The sequence below is a fragment of the Lonchura striata genome, chromosome 1, assembly GCF_046129695.1.
Source record: "Lonchura striata isolate bLonStr1 chromosome 1, bLonStr1.mat, whole genome shotgun sequence".
Lineage (NCBI taxonomy): Eukaryota > Metazoa > Chordata > Aves > Passeriformes > Estrildidae > Lonchura > Lonchura striata.
In genome coordinates, this window is record NC_134603.1 from 45,287,222 (window position 1) to 45,304,420 (window position 17,199).

Here is a 17,199-nt window from a genome sequence, read left to right on the forward strand (position 1 = left end):
TGCAGAGACACCAAACAACTTTGCCGCCGGTGGGCGTGCGAAAATCCGCGCCAGCTCGGCAAGTGACCCAGCACTTGGTCCTGGCTTCTCTAACTGTTCGCTTAGCAGCTCCGTTCCGCACGCTGACATTTTAGGACCCACGGACTGCGGACCCAGCCAAGCTTTTGAAAACAATTTGCTAATAAAATTTAGCAGGTAGTTTAGGAAAAAAAAAAAAAAAAAAAAAAAAAAAAGTAAGGAACGAGGGGGGACGGAAGGTGGTTAAAGGGAAAAAAAAATAGGGAAAAAAAAAAAAAAAAAAAAAGGAGGAAAGCTAAGCTGAGCGGAACTTGCCAAGCCACCATCACCGGGCGGCAGGCAGGGCCGTCCCACGACCCCCGGGCTGGGCACCAGCGGCGCCCCCGCAGCTTCTCGCTGCACCGACTGTGCCCCACCGAGCACGGCGGGGACGGGTCCTTACTTCCCCAGAAAGTTCTCGCCCCCCCAAACCATTGCAGTACACCAAGTGTGCGGGTTGGAATTTATTTCGTTCCACCGCTCTTCAGCTGTTGGCGTTGCAGGGTCAACGAGCGCCGGCGCCTGCCCCGCTGCCCCCAGCGCCCGCTCTCCGGGAACCGAGGAGGGGCAGCACTATTCGCAGGCACAGCGGCGAATTTCCCCGGCGCTCGCTGAGCCGTGCCGTTCCCATTGGCCGTGCGGCCGGCAGGGAGCGACGGGAGGCGGAGAGGGAGCTACAGCAGCAGCAGACAGGCAGGCAGGCACCGGGCGAGCGCGTAGACAGGCGCACGGCAGGCAGAGGCTGCTGGGGTATTGTTATCATTGTGCTTCGGCGGAGGGCTTTGCCTGCAGGGGGAGGAGTGGAGGGAGGAGAAGAAAGAGGGAGAGAGAAAGTGCGGGGCGAGCATGCAGCAGGGCTGGGGCCGGCGAAGCGGCGGTGCTGGCGTGCCTGGGTTGAGGCGCTGAGAGGAGCCGCCTGCCCGAGCTCGCTGGGGGGCACCGGCGGGAGGAGCGAGGCGGGCACGATCCAGGCGTGGGGAAGGCTGCCAGCCGAAGGGAGCCGCCGCCGCACCGGCCTCGCAGCAGCAGCAGCGACTACTTCTTTCTTATCTCCCAGCCTTTTGTTCGCCCATCCTCCTCCTCCTCTTCCCTGCCCACCCTCTGCACCGCGGAGGGGGCTCGGTCGAGAGACAAGCAGGCTGACCCAGAGCTGAGTTTCACCCATCCTCCGCCCCCCGCTCTCTCTCCCTCTGCTGCATCGCTGCCCATGAGCTAGAGCGGCAGCCGGCTCCGGCAGGCGGGGGCAGACGCCGACCGCAGCTCCCGGCAGCTGCCGCTGCCCGACCCTCCCCGCCGCTCCCCTCGCCCCGCTCCGCGGGCTTCAGCCGCGCTCCGGAACTGCTGGGGGCCGCCCTGCCGCCTCCCCTCCTCGCCTCCATGTGCCGGGTAGCGGGAGCGCCGCCGCGGATCCTGCCGCCTCTGGCGCTGATGCTGCTGGCGGCCCTACAGCAGGTAAGCACCGCCGGCGGGGAGCGGGCCGGGCTGCGGCTCTTTGTTCCCCTGCGGGCGGCGATGCCCAGGGAAGGCGGGGGAGCCGGGGGGAGAAGGGGGGGTGGGGGGGGGGGGAGAGCAGGCAGGCTGGCTGCGCTTCGTGGTGGGGGTCTCGGAGAGGGGAGAGGGGAAAGCGGCCCCGCCGCCGGGATGCCCCGGGGTGGCTCGTGGCCGCTCGTGCGGAGCCACCTGCTCGGGGCAGCCCCGCCACCGGGCTCCGCGCCGCAGGGAGCGGGAGAGAGGGGGGGAGCTCATGCCCGGGGTCGGCTGGGAAGGAGAGCGTGGTCCCGAGACGCGAGAGGTGATGGGGGCACAGATTCCCCCTCATTCCCCAGAGAGCAGGTGCCGCGGGACGTGGTGAGGAGCTGGCCGGTACCCGCGCGCTGGCAGGAGCGCGGGAACTCGGCCCCGCTGCCGGCGCGGGGGACAAACTACCGGAGTGGGGGACGGAGCGAACATTCCCCCCTCCGTCCCGCGTGATGAAGAGTGGGCTGCGGTGCAGAGAGCAGCCCCCGCGGCTCCCTCGCCCGCTAATCCTTTCCCCGGGAAGAATTTAATCAGCCTCCGCCTGGGCGCTGGGCTTCCCCACCCCCTGCCGCTAACGGGAATTTCCACTGGGACGGGCTCAGGCCCCGAAGTGTTTAATTTATTATTACGAAAGTCCTGCTGCTGCCTCCCCCCGGCGGCCTTGCCGGGGCGCTCCGGGCGGGTGGCTCTCGGGGTCCCGGGCAGGTGGTCGTGGGGCAGCGCCAGGCACCGCTAGCTGCATTGTGCTCTCTTTGGGTGCAGAAAGTAGAGGTCTGGGGCAAGATGGGAGTGACCGGGAGGATACGGGGAAACGACAAAATGGATCCTGTTGGGGCAGCAGGGGCAGTGCCCGTGTGGTGATGGTTGGGCTCCCCTCCGGCGGCGAGGAGTGTGCGGAGCGGGAGCGGAGCCGGGGCAGCCGGTGGGTTCCCCGTTCGTTTTGTGCTCGCTCAGCTCGCATCCGGCGCGGCGCCGGGGGTGGAGAGGGCGGTAAGTCCGAGGGACAGATGGCGCAGATCATCGCCTCTTAATGGTATTTACGATTGGGGCATTTCTGTCGGGCCGGGGAGCGGGTTGAGGCGAGGCCGGCGGCGGGGCCGGGGCGGGCAGGGCTCCCGCCGCGCCCGCAGCGGCTGGCGCAGGGCAGGGGGGGCGGCAGGCGCAGCCACTGTCCATGGTGCGGTCCCGCTGCCTCCGCCGCGCCGGGGCGGGAGGAGCCTGCCCGGCCTCCCGTCTGCTCTCCGCTTCTTCGTCTCTGTGACGCTCCTGTCCCCTCGCGGGGTCCCCCGCCGGTTGAGTCCTTCACGCAGTTTCTGCGCCGCTCTCGGGGGCTGATGACTTGCACCGGGCGAGCGAGGTGCTGAAACGCTGCTCCACGGCAGCCGGGGATTTTCCCTTGAGTCCTAGCAGGACGCGCGGCAGGGTGGCTGGCGTGACACGGGAGTGTCCGGCTGAGCATGAGCGGCTGCATGTGATATCAGACACCCTGTTCAGAAACTTGTGTGTGCCACTTACCGGCTGTTGTTGTGTTGGGTTGTTTTATTGTGTGTTTTTTTTTTTTTTTTCCAAGTCCGTATGTGCTGTTTACTGTATGTGCTTTCAGTTCTGTTTAGTCTTCCTATCTCAATAAATCTTTAAAGCACAAAATCTGCAGTAAGCTTTTATTCATCTTATTTTTTTTTTTTTTCTCCTTACCCAAGGCAGGTTTGAAATTGAAGCACAGGCTATGAATTAAGGACAGGAACTAGCCGTGTTGCTTTTATTTATCACAGTGTCACTGGCACGTTATGGTTGGGGAATCCAATTTCCCCCTTGTTTGGGTATCCATTAAATCAGGTTAGGGTTGATTTTTAATAGTGTGTAACAAAATTGGAATTTGAGTATGAAATCAGATTTATAGACCTGTGTCTGTACAACACTTTCATTTTAAGAGCTCTTTTTTCCTCCCCCCTTCTTCCATCATGCATACTGCAAGAGCCTTCATGAGCTAGGTGCACTGCTAACTTTTTTCCCCTATTGTCACACCTACTACTTTTGGTTTGTAGGAAGTTGTTTGTATCGAGTTCTTCTGAAATGTTGAACCTTTTTGCTCAGTTTTTCCTCTCTGCAGCACAGCATCTATCTACCTTTATTTTCTAGAGTTGTTAATCTGCTTGTTATTTATTAGTGGTGTAGACAAGCTGTCGTTATGGAATAACTTGAAAGATTGTAACTGGAGCCAGATTTTTAAGGGCAGATCTGTGGATGTTGTTTATGTACAGGAAATATGGCTTAAGAGTTTTGGCAGTGTGTAACCTGCACAAGAAAGAAGGGTATGAAAAAACTGCACTCTATTTTGCTGGTTAGCGTATGAGTCTGGGAGTATTACATGAAAAAAATCCTAACAGAAGATAGGATGAAAGGAGTGAGTCTTGTTTTTCTGGCTAAATCAACAATTCAGTCCAATGAAGGAATGGGAAAGCCAGTATGAGTTTACAAGAATGAACCTATTACTAGAAATAAACTGGAACAAAAATTAGAAATAAAGTGTTCAAAAAGGGAATATATTTCTTTAAATGTAAGCTGATTGAATCACTACGTGGATGTTGTCTTTTCTAAATCAAAAGCAAGTAAACAATAAAGCAGTTTTTGGAGCCTTTTGAGCTTAGGTGACTGGTTTGAATTTGAATTATGATGATAGAGGATGTAAGTTATTACCCTCTGCAGGCAATTTTGGTCTTATTCCAGGTCTTAGTGAATGTATCCAGGTGATAAAGCTACTACCCTAAATGACACTCCTGTTAAGCTGCCTCAGCTGAGAATACAGCAATGGCGTTTCTTGCCAGCTCTACCCCTCTAGTAATTACCCCCAGCAGCAGTAGTCTCTGGCAGAACTGGGGTAAGGAATATTAACGTAGTTTTATGTAGAAACAAGCAAGATCATCTATTGTGGGTAAATCTTCTGTGTCTCACAATATACCTGTGTCTTAATTTTTTTTTTTTTAATCTTATTTTTATAAGATGAGTTTTACAGTGTCTCTGATAAATGACTCCATTAACAGACACCAACACCATTAACTCCTTTCAAAGTACACTGAATGTAGTGAATTGAATGCATTTTGTAACACATTCATAAGCTCCTGACCAGAGTAGTTATGTAGAGTATCTCAGGCTTTTTTGATGTAGATCTTCGTGTTCTGGTTTTGTTTTGTCTTCAAAGACTTCATTGGAAAAGTTAAATGTGGCAGGGTATTGCAGCAGAGAGCTCTCCAATCCTTGTCTGTCTGGTCTAGGTAACAGTGGTACCACTGACACGTCCTCAAAATTCAGATAATTGCAGAGATGAATTTCCCTTGAATATTAATCTGAATATATTGTCTAATATGTTTTGTTAGAATTCCTCTTAAAAAACTCCTTTTTACATCTGTTACAGACAGATAAGGTTATGTAATTCAATGTGTTTTTGGAATTTAAGTCATTGGTTGACAGAACAGGAGATAAGCAGAATTTTTTTAATATACAAAATTATCTGGGAAGATACTGTAGCAAGCTCATGTACCAGAAGGCATGTGTTCTTATGTTGTTGATCTATGTATTTTTAATAAATGTATTTTTAATAAATTAGTAAATAGAGAGCCTTCTACTGCTCTCTCTCTTCCTGAGTGGTGCTGCTACCTAGGCATGCAGCTCAGTGTGCTGGAAAGCTTAATGTATAGTTTTGATACCAGCTTTTAAAATGTTGCCCAAAGTAATCATATTTCTGAACTACATCTAGTTAAGAGTGTGTAATTCAAAAACTTCTTATTATTTTCCTTTCTGTTTCTAGAAGTTGAAGGACCTCCCAGAAACATCATTGGAAGAACCCTGTCATGTTCTATCTTACTTGGTTTCATTGATGCTTTTATATCAATAATGAAATTTATTACTTCTTTTAATAAGTGAGCACTAACACATGAGGCAGTTTAGCTGAGACAGAATTGCATGTTTATATTTAAAAATATCTTGAGGAAGCTGTGAGTAAAGTTATTTTTACTCAATACAGACAGTATTGTGTAAGGGACTTGTCATGTGGTAAGGAAGAGGAATTTTTGAATGGCTTTTCCTGCTTAACAAAATCATTTACCAGTTAAACTCTCTTTCTGTTTCTCACTGGTTTTGTAAGTGCTTTTTTAGGGTAACAAAAGAGTTCAGAAAGATTGCAATAATTTCAGTAGTTACCAGCATTCCCATTAGGATGAGAGCGTAACTTATTTCAATATACACACACAAAGCACAAGTCTGTTCCCAAACACTGTGCAATCTCTAATGTTCCCTGGAATTTTTGTTTTAAATTCTTGTTAAAAAGGGTAGGAGGAACCTATAGTGTCCTTATGGAGTAGCCTGGGGTAGCCTGTGTGCTTCTATTAACCCAGTAGCATCAGTTGTGCATAAGGTTCAGTGGGACAGATCACAGAATAAGCTGGTGATTTGACAAGGATTATCAAGTCCAGCTCTTGGCCATGCACAGCACCATCCCCAAGAGTTTCACCATGTGCCTGAGAGCATTGCCCTCACTTGGGGTGGAGAGTAATGAAGGTAAAAAGAATACTTTACATCCTTTGCAGGAGCAGTGGTAAAGCACTTCTCACCTGCCACTGACTGAGACTTGCTCTTTGGCCAACAGTGGCATACAATGAGGCGAATCCTGAGAGGAAACATACATTATTGCAGGATGAGTTTAAGGAAGATCTGTATTTTCCTCAAGTGCATTTGTAGTTCGTGAGTGAACTGAGAGGGACCTTTATCACCTGGGTGTTGGACCATGTTGCTGTTCACCTTGAGAGGTATATTATCCAAGTGTGCATGATTCATCATTTGATTTGATCCTGCACTTCTTGCTGAAAGATCATGGGAGCTCTGTCTGAATAAAGAAGGGAAATTAGGCTTTCTATTTTTAAATTACTTAGGAAAACAGATACAGTATCAGCAGCTTCCAAGATGGAAGACGATTTGCTGCCAAATCTTTTCAGCATTTCACTTAAAGTATTTGGTTTTAGTCAGTATTCATATATTTAATTAAATACCATGTTTCCAAAAAGTGCATTTATCCTCTTCTCTAGGCACTCCTTGACATATTTGAAAAACACATTTTTACCAACAGACTCCTCTAGGGACTCTCCCCTTCCTTATAATTAGCATATAATTATCACCCAGCAGCTGAAGACATAGTTAAAATTTTGTGATCCCCCAAAGAGGCCTTGCAAAGCATCCCCCAAAGGTCAGAAAAATGCAGCATCCTCCTGTATGGGGTAGCAGCACTTGAGCAGCAGGCTGAGATGTTCAGTGTGAGCAATACAATGTCTATTACCAAATCAGAGAGATGTAATTTCTTGTAGAGAAATTAGAATGTGTGGTCAAATACAGGATCCATTTTTTTAAAAATTATTATTAAAACTAAGACATACAGAAATTTTAAGAGATCCTTCTCTGAGCTGTGGTTCACCTGAAGCACCATGTGTTTTGGAAGATGCAGTCACTGCAATGTTCTCCTAGTTGAGGAAGGGGGAATGTCCAAACTTGGATCATGGGTTTGAGCTATATGGGGTATCCTAATAAGTGTCTCAATTTTTAGTAGAGAAAATGAACATTGTCTCATTGGGGCTTAACAGAGTAGGGTCTGAACGTGGTTTGTAAAACTGGGGGATGAACAGATGCAGAGCAGAGCTTGGCAGTGCTGGTGGACGAGAGGCTGGACATGACCAGAGACAGGGAGTTTTCACATGGGCATGTGGAGATAGGATAAGTAGGAATGGCTACAAACTGAAAAACAGTAGGTTGAGATTAGTTTGTCTTCACTGGGAGGGTGGTAAGGCAGTGGAACCAGTTGCCCAGAGAAGCTGTAGATGTCCCATCCTTGGAAGTGTTCAAGGCCAGGTTGGATGGGGCTTTCAGCAAGTCCCACTGGTTTAGTGGAAGGTGTCCCTGCCCATGGGCAGGAAGGGTGGAAATAGGTAACTTACATGGATCCTTCCAACTCAAGGTTTTATGATTGTAAGAACCTTTGATGGTTTAAGGCAAGTTACTCTTAACTGGATAGTAGCATAAAAGTTGTAGATTCTCTTACCTGGGGAAGGTGGTTGAGATCTGTAAGTGTTGGTTTAAGAAATTGGATTTTCTGATCTAAAATCTTGTGGTTCACAATTAGAAGTGAAGCCCTTTCTGCTGTAACTGAATGACCTCTGGGAGGATGTGGCCTGGCACCCCCCTTGGAAGCTTTTGGCTTCCAGAACAATTTGAATGAAAGGCACTTTTCTTTTTCTCTAGTTGCATTCTATGGTTGAAAACAAATTGTACTTGACTACTTTTGCTGAAGTACTGAGTACTGTGAGAGCATAAACTGTTGGCAGCTTTGTTTGCAGCAAGTTGGGGATTTAAGAGAGTTGCTGAACATTTTGAATTCTAGTCTCTAAAGCTTTTTGGAGATATTTCTATCTATTATGCTTTATGACAGTAAGTAGAAACTCGTTACTGAATAATACCACCTTATACAGCATATCCCATTGTGTTAGATAATGTCTGTACACAAAAAAATGGACAGAACAATCTTGACAGTTTCTGGAGTTCTCTAGAACCTAAGTTGCAAATGAATATTGGGTATCATCCTGGTTTTAAATTAATGAAGAAACACCCAGTCTTTAAACACAGTCACAAATGTTTCTGTGGTATTTGCTTAAGTTGAATATTTCTGTGGTAGTTGTAAACAAATGTTGGTTATTAAGGAGGAAGAGCTCAAATACCCTGTTCTTGCTTCCTCATACATATGATTATGTCAGACATGGATTTGAACTTCACACAATAATGTCCTGTCAATTGGCTAGACTTGGCAATTGGTAACTGTACTGTGTTCATTTATACTGTGTAATATGATATTTTCTTTGATACATACCCAGCTTGGTTTCTCATTTTACTACTTAGGCTTCTTTTCCTATGGAACTAGGTTTCAGTTATTATAAAATAAAGCAGTGTTTCAAAAACAACTTGCCTTGCATTTTGGTACAATTACTGTTAAGAAATCTTGTGTAGGAGTACATGTAGATGCAAAGAAGTAGATGCAAAGTAGAAGAGACTTGGATATTTCAGGTTGATAGCTAGTACTGAACTCCAGTGCTGTATGGCATATGCAGAGGAGATGGTGAGATTACATTTGAAAATACATGTTTCTTTAAATGGATATTTCCAGATATTTTGAATTTTAAATGTGTCTACTTATAAAAACAATGGGAATTGGTTATGAGTCCAGAGCTGTCAGTACTAGAGAAGAAATTCTGTCTGGCTTGAATCTTGTTTCAGTTAGAAACTTTTCAAAACTTTGAGGCCTGTGTTGTTGGAAGACTTACTGGTGGTATTTAGAAAAAGATGTAAATGCAAATCCCTTAGATTTATACAGTTGAGATTGTAAACAGGATGTTAGTGGTATTCTTGATTTTGGGGTTTTTTATTGGTTTTTTTGTTTGTTTGTTTTGGTTTCTTTTTAAATTGATCTGGAATACAGCTTTGGAATGAAAGCACAGATTTTATATCTAGAGATGAAACTAACCGAGGAGCAGGATGTCAAAACTGCAGGCTTAACTGCCTAACTGTATCAAAATGGTGAATTCTTTTAATTGATTGAATAACAGTTTTGACAGAAGACTTCTAATTTACATCATGTTGCTTCATAAATGCCATTTTCTTGTTGCATTTTTGTCTGAGATCTACAGTACTGAGTTTATATGCATGATCTGGTACCATGTGTGACTATCTCTCTAGCATCTGGAGATGGTAATGCTTATCACTCATTTAGCAGTTAAAAATGGCTAAACAAGTCATAAAGGAGGAAGAAAGCGGAATAGTTTTTTAGAAGTAATTTTACTTTGCTGTCGCAAAGTCTGTTAACACCTGAGAGGAGAATTTTCCAAGTGCTGAGCTTGTTTAAAGCTTTGTGACTCCACTGAGCAGGTTTTATGTGAGTACAAGCTAAGGTAATTGCTTTCTGTCTTAAAAAGATGTTTTTTTTAAAAGTAGTGTCCTTCTGCAGATAAATGTACAAGTAATATTAACTTAAATTTGAATGTGTCTTGGGAATTGTACTAATCACACAAAATCCGGTAAATTATAATAATGTGTCCCATAATCTTCACTAGCTTTTGCCTTTTGCCCCAGATAAGGGGATAAAAATATTTCAGCATCCTTCTTTCCTTAGAGTTAAAATGGTTTGTCTTGCAGTACTCTTAGGCTGAACTTGATGTGACCCAGTGTGTCTGTAGTTGCAACTTCTACTTAATTCAGAATGCTTAACACAGGGCGATTAAGAATTGCTGAAAATTTGAATTCTCCCTTCCCTTGTGTTTTTCTTCTGAAACAATCTTTACAAAGGCCTGTTTTTGGAGAGCAGAGTACAGTCTTTTGTTTCTGGATAAAATTGATGGCTTCAAATAAAAGAATAAAGAAAGCTCTCTATTCATGTTCCCCAGCCTTTGTTTCAGTGGGCATTGTTTCAGTTTATAAGAGCTGTTTAGTACATATACATTACTGGAAAGGCTGAAAGATTCCCAAACATATCGGTGCAGTCTTGTTAAAAATCCAGCTATCTCCTCAGCTGCCCAGCCAGTACCTTTTTGTTTCAAACATGGAAGACTTTTATTTCCTCTTCCACCACATTGCTTTGAAGTCATCTTTTGTGCAGTAGTTAAAATGAGTCTTACTATTTTTCTTTCAAATTATGGAAACCTTATCAACCCTGTGATTTGAGTTCTAAGGCTGAGGGAAGTGGCTGGTTGAAATTCTATTTATTTTTGATTTGCCATCTTTTTTATCTTAAAAACTCAATATGTAAATAGACTGTTGGCACATAGCTTCCAGTTTTGTAGGGAACATGGTTCTGTGGTAGCTAAACTTTTGCTTTATTTGCTTTGTCTTTAGGGTCTCCATATAAACATATTAAACTACATAAGCAATTGTACACACATGAGATACCCATGTAGATTTTAAGTCACAACAATTTAAGTTAATCTGAAGCTTGATAATTACAAGTTCTCTTACTGAGTGCATACTTGGATAGTGCATTAACTTGTGAGTTAGTAAATTTTAAGTTTTTTTGGTTTTGCCAGTGCCATTGTTGAGCTAAACAGTTAGGATGCTGTTGGTGTACATGCAATGCAATGGGTTACAAATGCCTCCTTGTATTGGTGATAAAACTGTTCCAGCAGGGGTTGACATGCTGAGTTTGGCCATGTGTGTCAATGCACTTCCACCTCATCCCTTTTGCCTGAGGAAACCCCTGTCATTTGAAGTCCTCCTGTCCCACGTCTGCTTTAATGCTCTTTTTCCCTGGGGTTACTAGGGTGAATGGGTGTAACACTATCATCTCCTCTTTCTCCCTCCCTTTTAAATTTTTTCCTGTAGGGCTTCCTTTGCAAGATGCAGAGATGCTTACGTGGCCTTGAGTAGGTGTGCTTGATGGAAACCCATCTGGAAAGCAAACAGGAAAATCTAATTTAAGTCTTGATCAGATTTAAGTATGATATAATCACACAGTTGCATGTGCTTTCAGGACCATATACCACATCTGGGCATGCAGGTGGATAGACCTTTGTTTGGCACGTAGAGATTGTGAGAGGCTATTTGAGATTGTGCAAGGCCTGTCACAATTTCTTGGCTGTATCTCAGCCCAGGCTGCAATGGGACCTGACCTCTGCTGTTTACAGTGTGAAAGGGGTTTGCCAATGTATGGTCATGTAGTCACATGTAAGGTGGGCCATTATCTTGTGCAGTACTAAAGTGAGACAAAACCAATCCAATAAAAAGAAATCTTAGTCCTTTGTCACAGAAAATGTTTGGTTTGGTTTTGTTTTTTTTGGTCCAAATAGGCAACAAGCTGTCCTGGAAAATAGCTTTGCTACCAAAAGTATCTTCTGAATATGGAAGACTACAGAACAAACAAGTTTCCAAATGCTTTATTACATTTCTGAATGGAATGGCATTTATGAAACTCTTTTAAGAATGATTTGAGGGTAAACTTTTTTAATAAGTGAGAGAACAAACAGTTTCAGTGGCTCAGCTCTTCCATTGTGCAAATTTAATGAGCTGCTCTCCTTTTAACTTAATGTCCCTTTGAAATAGGAGATTGGATTGGAAACATTTGGCTTTATATGGTATCTGTTTGAACTTTAACACAAATATAAATTCTGTTAAGTTACTGCAAATTTAGCATTTTGTCTTAGTTTACTTGTTCTGGTGCAGCCTCACATAGAAATACTCTAAATAAACCATTTTACACCAGTGGTTGAAGTAATCCCTTTCAAGCAGTCTGGCTGTGAAAAAGTTGAGATGTGTTTTGTGCAACATTTATTTCCAGAGGAAGGAATGTTTTTGTTCCCTTTATGATTCCCCTTCAGTCTAAATGTCTGGTTTAGTGGAAATGTTCAGTTGTCAGAAGAATCAAGATGGTGTATTATTTAGATCTTACCAGACAAGTGGGATTTGTTCCTTCCATTCCAGTTATCAGAAAGATTAACCCTTTGCCCTCACGGCCCTAATTGTAGTCATTCAGAAACAAAGATTCTGCTTGTACAAGACAGCAGAGAAGTGTAGTATGTGCCAACTGGAATGTTTCTCTGGTGAATGTGGGTTGCAAGTATTACACAGATTTTGTCTTGTGTTTCAGGCACCGATAAAAGCAACCTGTGAAGATTTGTCATGCAAGACTGGATTTCCTGAAGATGTTCACAGTGCAGTAGTGTCAAGGAGTGTACATGGAGGACAGCCTCTTCTCAATGGTACTGTTAGAAAACGTATTTTGAACTTTTTTTCCTTATAGTTGTAACCATAATTACTCTGGAGCATTTTCATCCTTAAGTAGGACATTCTTTCAGGAAAGACCCTCGGCTGCTCTGTGATTATTTCTTGATCACTATCATAGGACTTGGAAAATCAGTTGGCATTAGTGGCAGCACATGCACCTCTGACTGTAATTTGAAAACACTTAAGTGTTGTAGAACTTCCCATTATTATCCTCTAATTCTTGCCACAGCATTCACACTGATGCTTCTTGCTACCATTGACAGTGTGTATGCCACTGATCTATACTTGCAGCCCATGTTTATATGAGGAGGAAAATAAAATTTCCTTTCTGCTTTACCTCTTGTAGAAGAACTGCAGTTACGCCCAGTGCCAGTGCTTGTGTTAGTGCAGATGTTGTTCCCTTACTGCTTTTTCTTGGCAATCTGAGGAGAGACGCCTATGGGAAGCAATTAGTGGGACAGGCAGCAACGTGAGAGAGTGGTTGTCTGTGAGCCCCTGTGAGTCGCTGACTGCTGACCAGGCTCTGTAAGGAGGCGTGCCAGGAGAGGCAGGACAGTGCCAGGGATTTCTCAGGGACAGTGCACTGCTCTCTCACCCTGGCACCTACCTGCCTCCAAATGGCACCGTGCCCAGGCTGGGGATGACCTGCTCAGTAAGCACAAGCCCTTTCCTCTGCCAGGGATGCCCTGCAGTCAGCACACCTGCCCAGGTTTGTCCAGTTTGGGAATTCAGTTCGCTGTTCTTTTCGTATCTCTATTTTGCAGGGATAGAGTAGGACACAGAGGCAGATGCTCTGAATGTTTCCTAGATTTCCCAGCCTGTTAAGTTTCAGTATACAAGCTCGCAGAAGTACAATGTTTTTTAAAAACCTGCATTAATTTGTCTGTTTCTTGAACCACTAACATAATTTTTTAATCTGATTTGGAAATTGTAGAACCAAGAACATCAGTTTTAGACGGTTTCAAATGCAGCTTAAATAAGGACTAATTTAATTTAATTTGTTGTTTCTTTCACACATAAATTTGGCTACATAGTTCAAGACATTTAAATGAAAAAAATTCTAATGAGTCTGCAAAACAAATGAAGTGAAAGCTGTACTCTTGATTTTCCAGGCTGTATGTAGCAGTCTATCGTTAATTATATTTTACAGACCTGTTTTGTGCTTTCTTAGAAGTATAATGGAAACTTGAATGCAGGATGAATTGATTAGTTTTAGTATATTTAAACTTGAGTTATTAAAGCTTTCTCTATTCACTTTCAAGAAAGTATATTCTACCAGCACAGACTTTCCTTTTGTTAAAAGATGGCTTAGAAATTTATGCATTGAAGTAAATGTTCTGCCAATTGAGAGAATAATAAGGAGGAGAGAGAATATTTCTCACTTTTCCACCAAATGGGAGTTAATAGATAGCTCTCCTATAGACTCCTGTAATAGACATCAGCATGAAAATTCCTTGGTATGTGATGAACAAACACGGGCAGGGGGCAGAGCACAGCAGCCGAATGCTTTCCAAAGGTGCCACCTTGAAACCACCAAGTGTTTGTTACAGGGTAACTGTCATACCATCAGTTCCTCTTGAAATGGAAATCACACAAGTTTTGAGATCTACCCTGTGGAAATTCTCTTTACTCTATGGAATCCAGGCTGTTCCTGAAGTTTTTTCCCTTTTCCCACCTGTTAGGAACCACAGTAGACTGGGCACTAATTGTCTGTTGTTGTTGCTCATGCAAACCTGATGATAATGTCTAATCAGCTTTAACTGAGTCTGAACTAGTAACATAGGATGACAAACTGACTTCCTCTCTCATTATTCATCCCGGTCCCACAGTCCCTTCCCTTGCTTCTCAGAAGTGAGTGAAGCATGACTGTTAGTTTGTCCTTGAATGGTATTAAAATGCATAACATTTTAGGGAAGTAGGAATTGGAAACACAGTATGAGGCAAACAGTATGTATCACATCATATCAGCTGGTTGAAAAATGACCTGAGGGAGTCTTTTTCCTACTACCGTTTCCTCAACTGAATTACTGCAGTGGTTAATTCTTTTGAAAATTTTGACATGCTTAAAAGCATATAATTTGCTGGTTACACATAAACATACAGTCCATCATTGCATAGCTTTGACTTAAATTTAATTACACTGTCATTTTGAAATACTATTGTTGTCAAAAGCCTATTTTCTGGTTATTAAACTAGATTCAGATGATGCTGGAAGTTAAGTATAGTTCCATGACATTTGCTTCGTAGGGATAATCATGTGCCTGATTCTGATCTAGGCCACCTCGCCTATCTAAATGCATGGAATTATTTAAGTTGGAAAAGACCTCTAAAACCATAAAGTCAGTCCATTAATCCAGCACTGCCAAGTTTACCACTAAACCACGTCCCTAAGCACTACATCTGCATGTCCTTTAAATATCTCCTGAGATGATGACTCCCAACAGTTTCCTGGGCAGCCTTTTCCAATGCTTGGTGACCCTTTTGCTGAAGAAGTTCTTCCTAATATCCAATCTAAACCTCTCTGATAGATGGATGCCATTTTCAGTTGTCCTATCACTTTTTTCTGGAAGAAATGACAAATCCCCACCTCATGACGAGGTGCTTTCAGGTAGTTGTAGAGAACAATAAGGTCATACAATTGGCCTTGGCTCACTGATCCTCTGTTTGACCTTCCTGCCCTCCAGCAGATCAGCATTCCTGCCCATCTGAGGTGCACTTAATCCCCTCATCCCAATCATTGATAAAGATATTAAAGAGGACTAGTCCCAGCAGTGAGCCCTGGGGAACAGCACTGGTGACTAGCTGCCAGCTGGGTGTAACTCCATCACCACTTCCTGGGCCTGGCTGTCTGGACAATTTTGGGGGTTTTACCCAGTGAGCACTGTCCCATCCAAGCTGTGAGCAGCCAGTTTCTCCAGAAGAATACTGTGGTGATCAGTGTCAGAGGCTTTTCTAAGTCAGCGGTGGACAACAACTACAGCCTTCCACTCATGCACTGAGTGGGTCACACTGTCACAACAGGAGATCAGGTCAATCAAGCAGCACTTGGCTTTTATGAACTCAGGCTGGCTGGGCCTGATCTCCTGGTTGTCCTCTATGTGCTGCATGGTAGCACTCAAGGTGATCTGCTCCATGTCCTTCCCCAGCCCTTAAGTCAGGCTGACAGTCCTGTAGCTCTGCAGGCCCTCCTTCCAGCTTCTTCTGAATCCAGTTTACTCACCTCTGATCAACTATGACCTCCCTGGTTTATTAGGACTGCTGATAAATGATGGAAAGTGGCTCACTGAGCACTTCTGCCAGTTCCTTCAGTACTTTTGTGTGGATCCCATCTGGATCCATATAGCTGTGTGGTTCTGAGTGATGCAGCAAGTCACTGAATATTTCCTACAGGATTTTACTCTGCTCCCTGTTCCAGCCTTCTAGCTCAGGGGCAGGGTACCCAGAGGTACCTGCCAATTGAGAGGTACCCAGAGAACAACTGTTTTTTGTTACTGGACTGCATCAAAGAAGGCACCAAGTACCTCAACCTTTTCCCCATCCTTTGTCCCTATGTTTCTACTCATATTTGATAAAGGATGGAGGATCTTCTTATCCCTCCTTTTTCCTAGAAAGATTGCTTTTAAAAATTGTCTTTTAATATTAATCTGTCACCAGATTATGTTCTGTTTGGGTTTTGGTGCTTCTAATTTTCTCCCTGTATAACCTTGCAATATCCTCGTAGATACTTACACTAGTCTCTGTATGTTTTAGAGATGAAGGCTTTAATTTTCTTTGGTTTACTGCATTGATACCACCAGCACAGAGGCCTTAGGGACATCTCAGATATCTACAGAGTAATTTGACCCTAACTTGATGCTTTCTTGACAACTTGCTTCTTAAAATACTGCCCAAAAAATGACCATATGTTTATCACCTGTCATGTTTATTTGCTTTTGTCTAGTACACTGGGGGACAGGCTTCTCTTCTTTGGCTTCTGTCTTACCAAAACTTAAATAAAATTAGAATTATCATATGACTTGTTGGTCTCTGCATTCCATTTGGAGATCTGGCTTCTAAAACACTGTTATAAGAATAATTTTACTGCACTACACTATATTGTATGTTTTTTTGAAGAGTTCTTTTTTTATTTTCCTCCTGTGTTCAGGTGGTACTTGTTTTTGATGGAGGATTGGACTTATTCCCATTGCATTTAAGAATTATCATAATGGCTTTGTTCATGAGTATGGCTAGGACATTATGACGGCATCTGCTGATTTTTTTCCTTTTGTGCATGAGGGCATGAGAGGCAACTACGCATTCAGTTCTTGTCCAGGTGTTCAGTTGTCCCAGTATGAGAAAAATTGGTGGAGCAATATATATTCAGAATAACTTAAATTGGAAAAGGGAAAAAACTGCTTCACCTTTATTAAGGGGGAGGGAGGGAGAGAGAGGTGCCCTTGTTGCCCTTGGTTTCAGGATGAGGAAATGGAAAAGATGGTTCTAGTTGAGAAGTCACAGAAGTTGGAAACTTCTCCATTTGTAGGCTGTGACTGAGCTCTGTAGGAGGTAACTTACACCAAACAGGCTGTCCTTTCTTGCCTCCTTCTGGTATAGTGTCACCAGTGCCCCATGGTCTTGTGTTCTTTGAAGCTGATATCTTAAAATTTGTCTTGTACAATGTCTGGCAAGTCTGACTTCAAAGTACAATATGTTCAGATCACTAGATACGTTTAAGGTAAATGTAGTTTATTAGTCCTATAGGCCTAATATTAAATTTATTTACTATGACGTTGTTTCACTTGATACTGGTGACTTCATTGAAATCACAGTGATTTTTACCAAGGA

At 43.9% G+C, this 17,199-nt stretch overlaps 1 protein-coding gene across 1 annotated transcript in view; it reads left to right on the forward strand.

Moving 5' to 3' along the window:
• Nucleotides 1-616: 616 nt before the first annotated feature.
• CDH2 (cadherin 2) overlaps nt 617-17,199 on the forward strand; it is a 114,417-nt gene continuing 97,834 nt past the window's right edge. The window contains exons 1-2 of the mRNA XM_021525736.3: nt 617-1,509; nt 12,239-12,350. Coding sequence (XP_021381411.1) covers nt 1,435-1,509; nt 12,239-12,350 — 187 coding nt within the window. The 5' untranslated portion in view covers nt 617-1,434. The remainder of the gene's footprint in view (nt 1,510-12,238; nt 12,351-17,199) is intronic.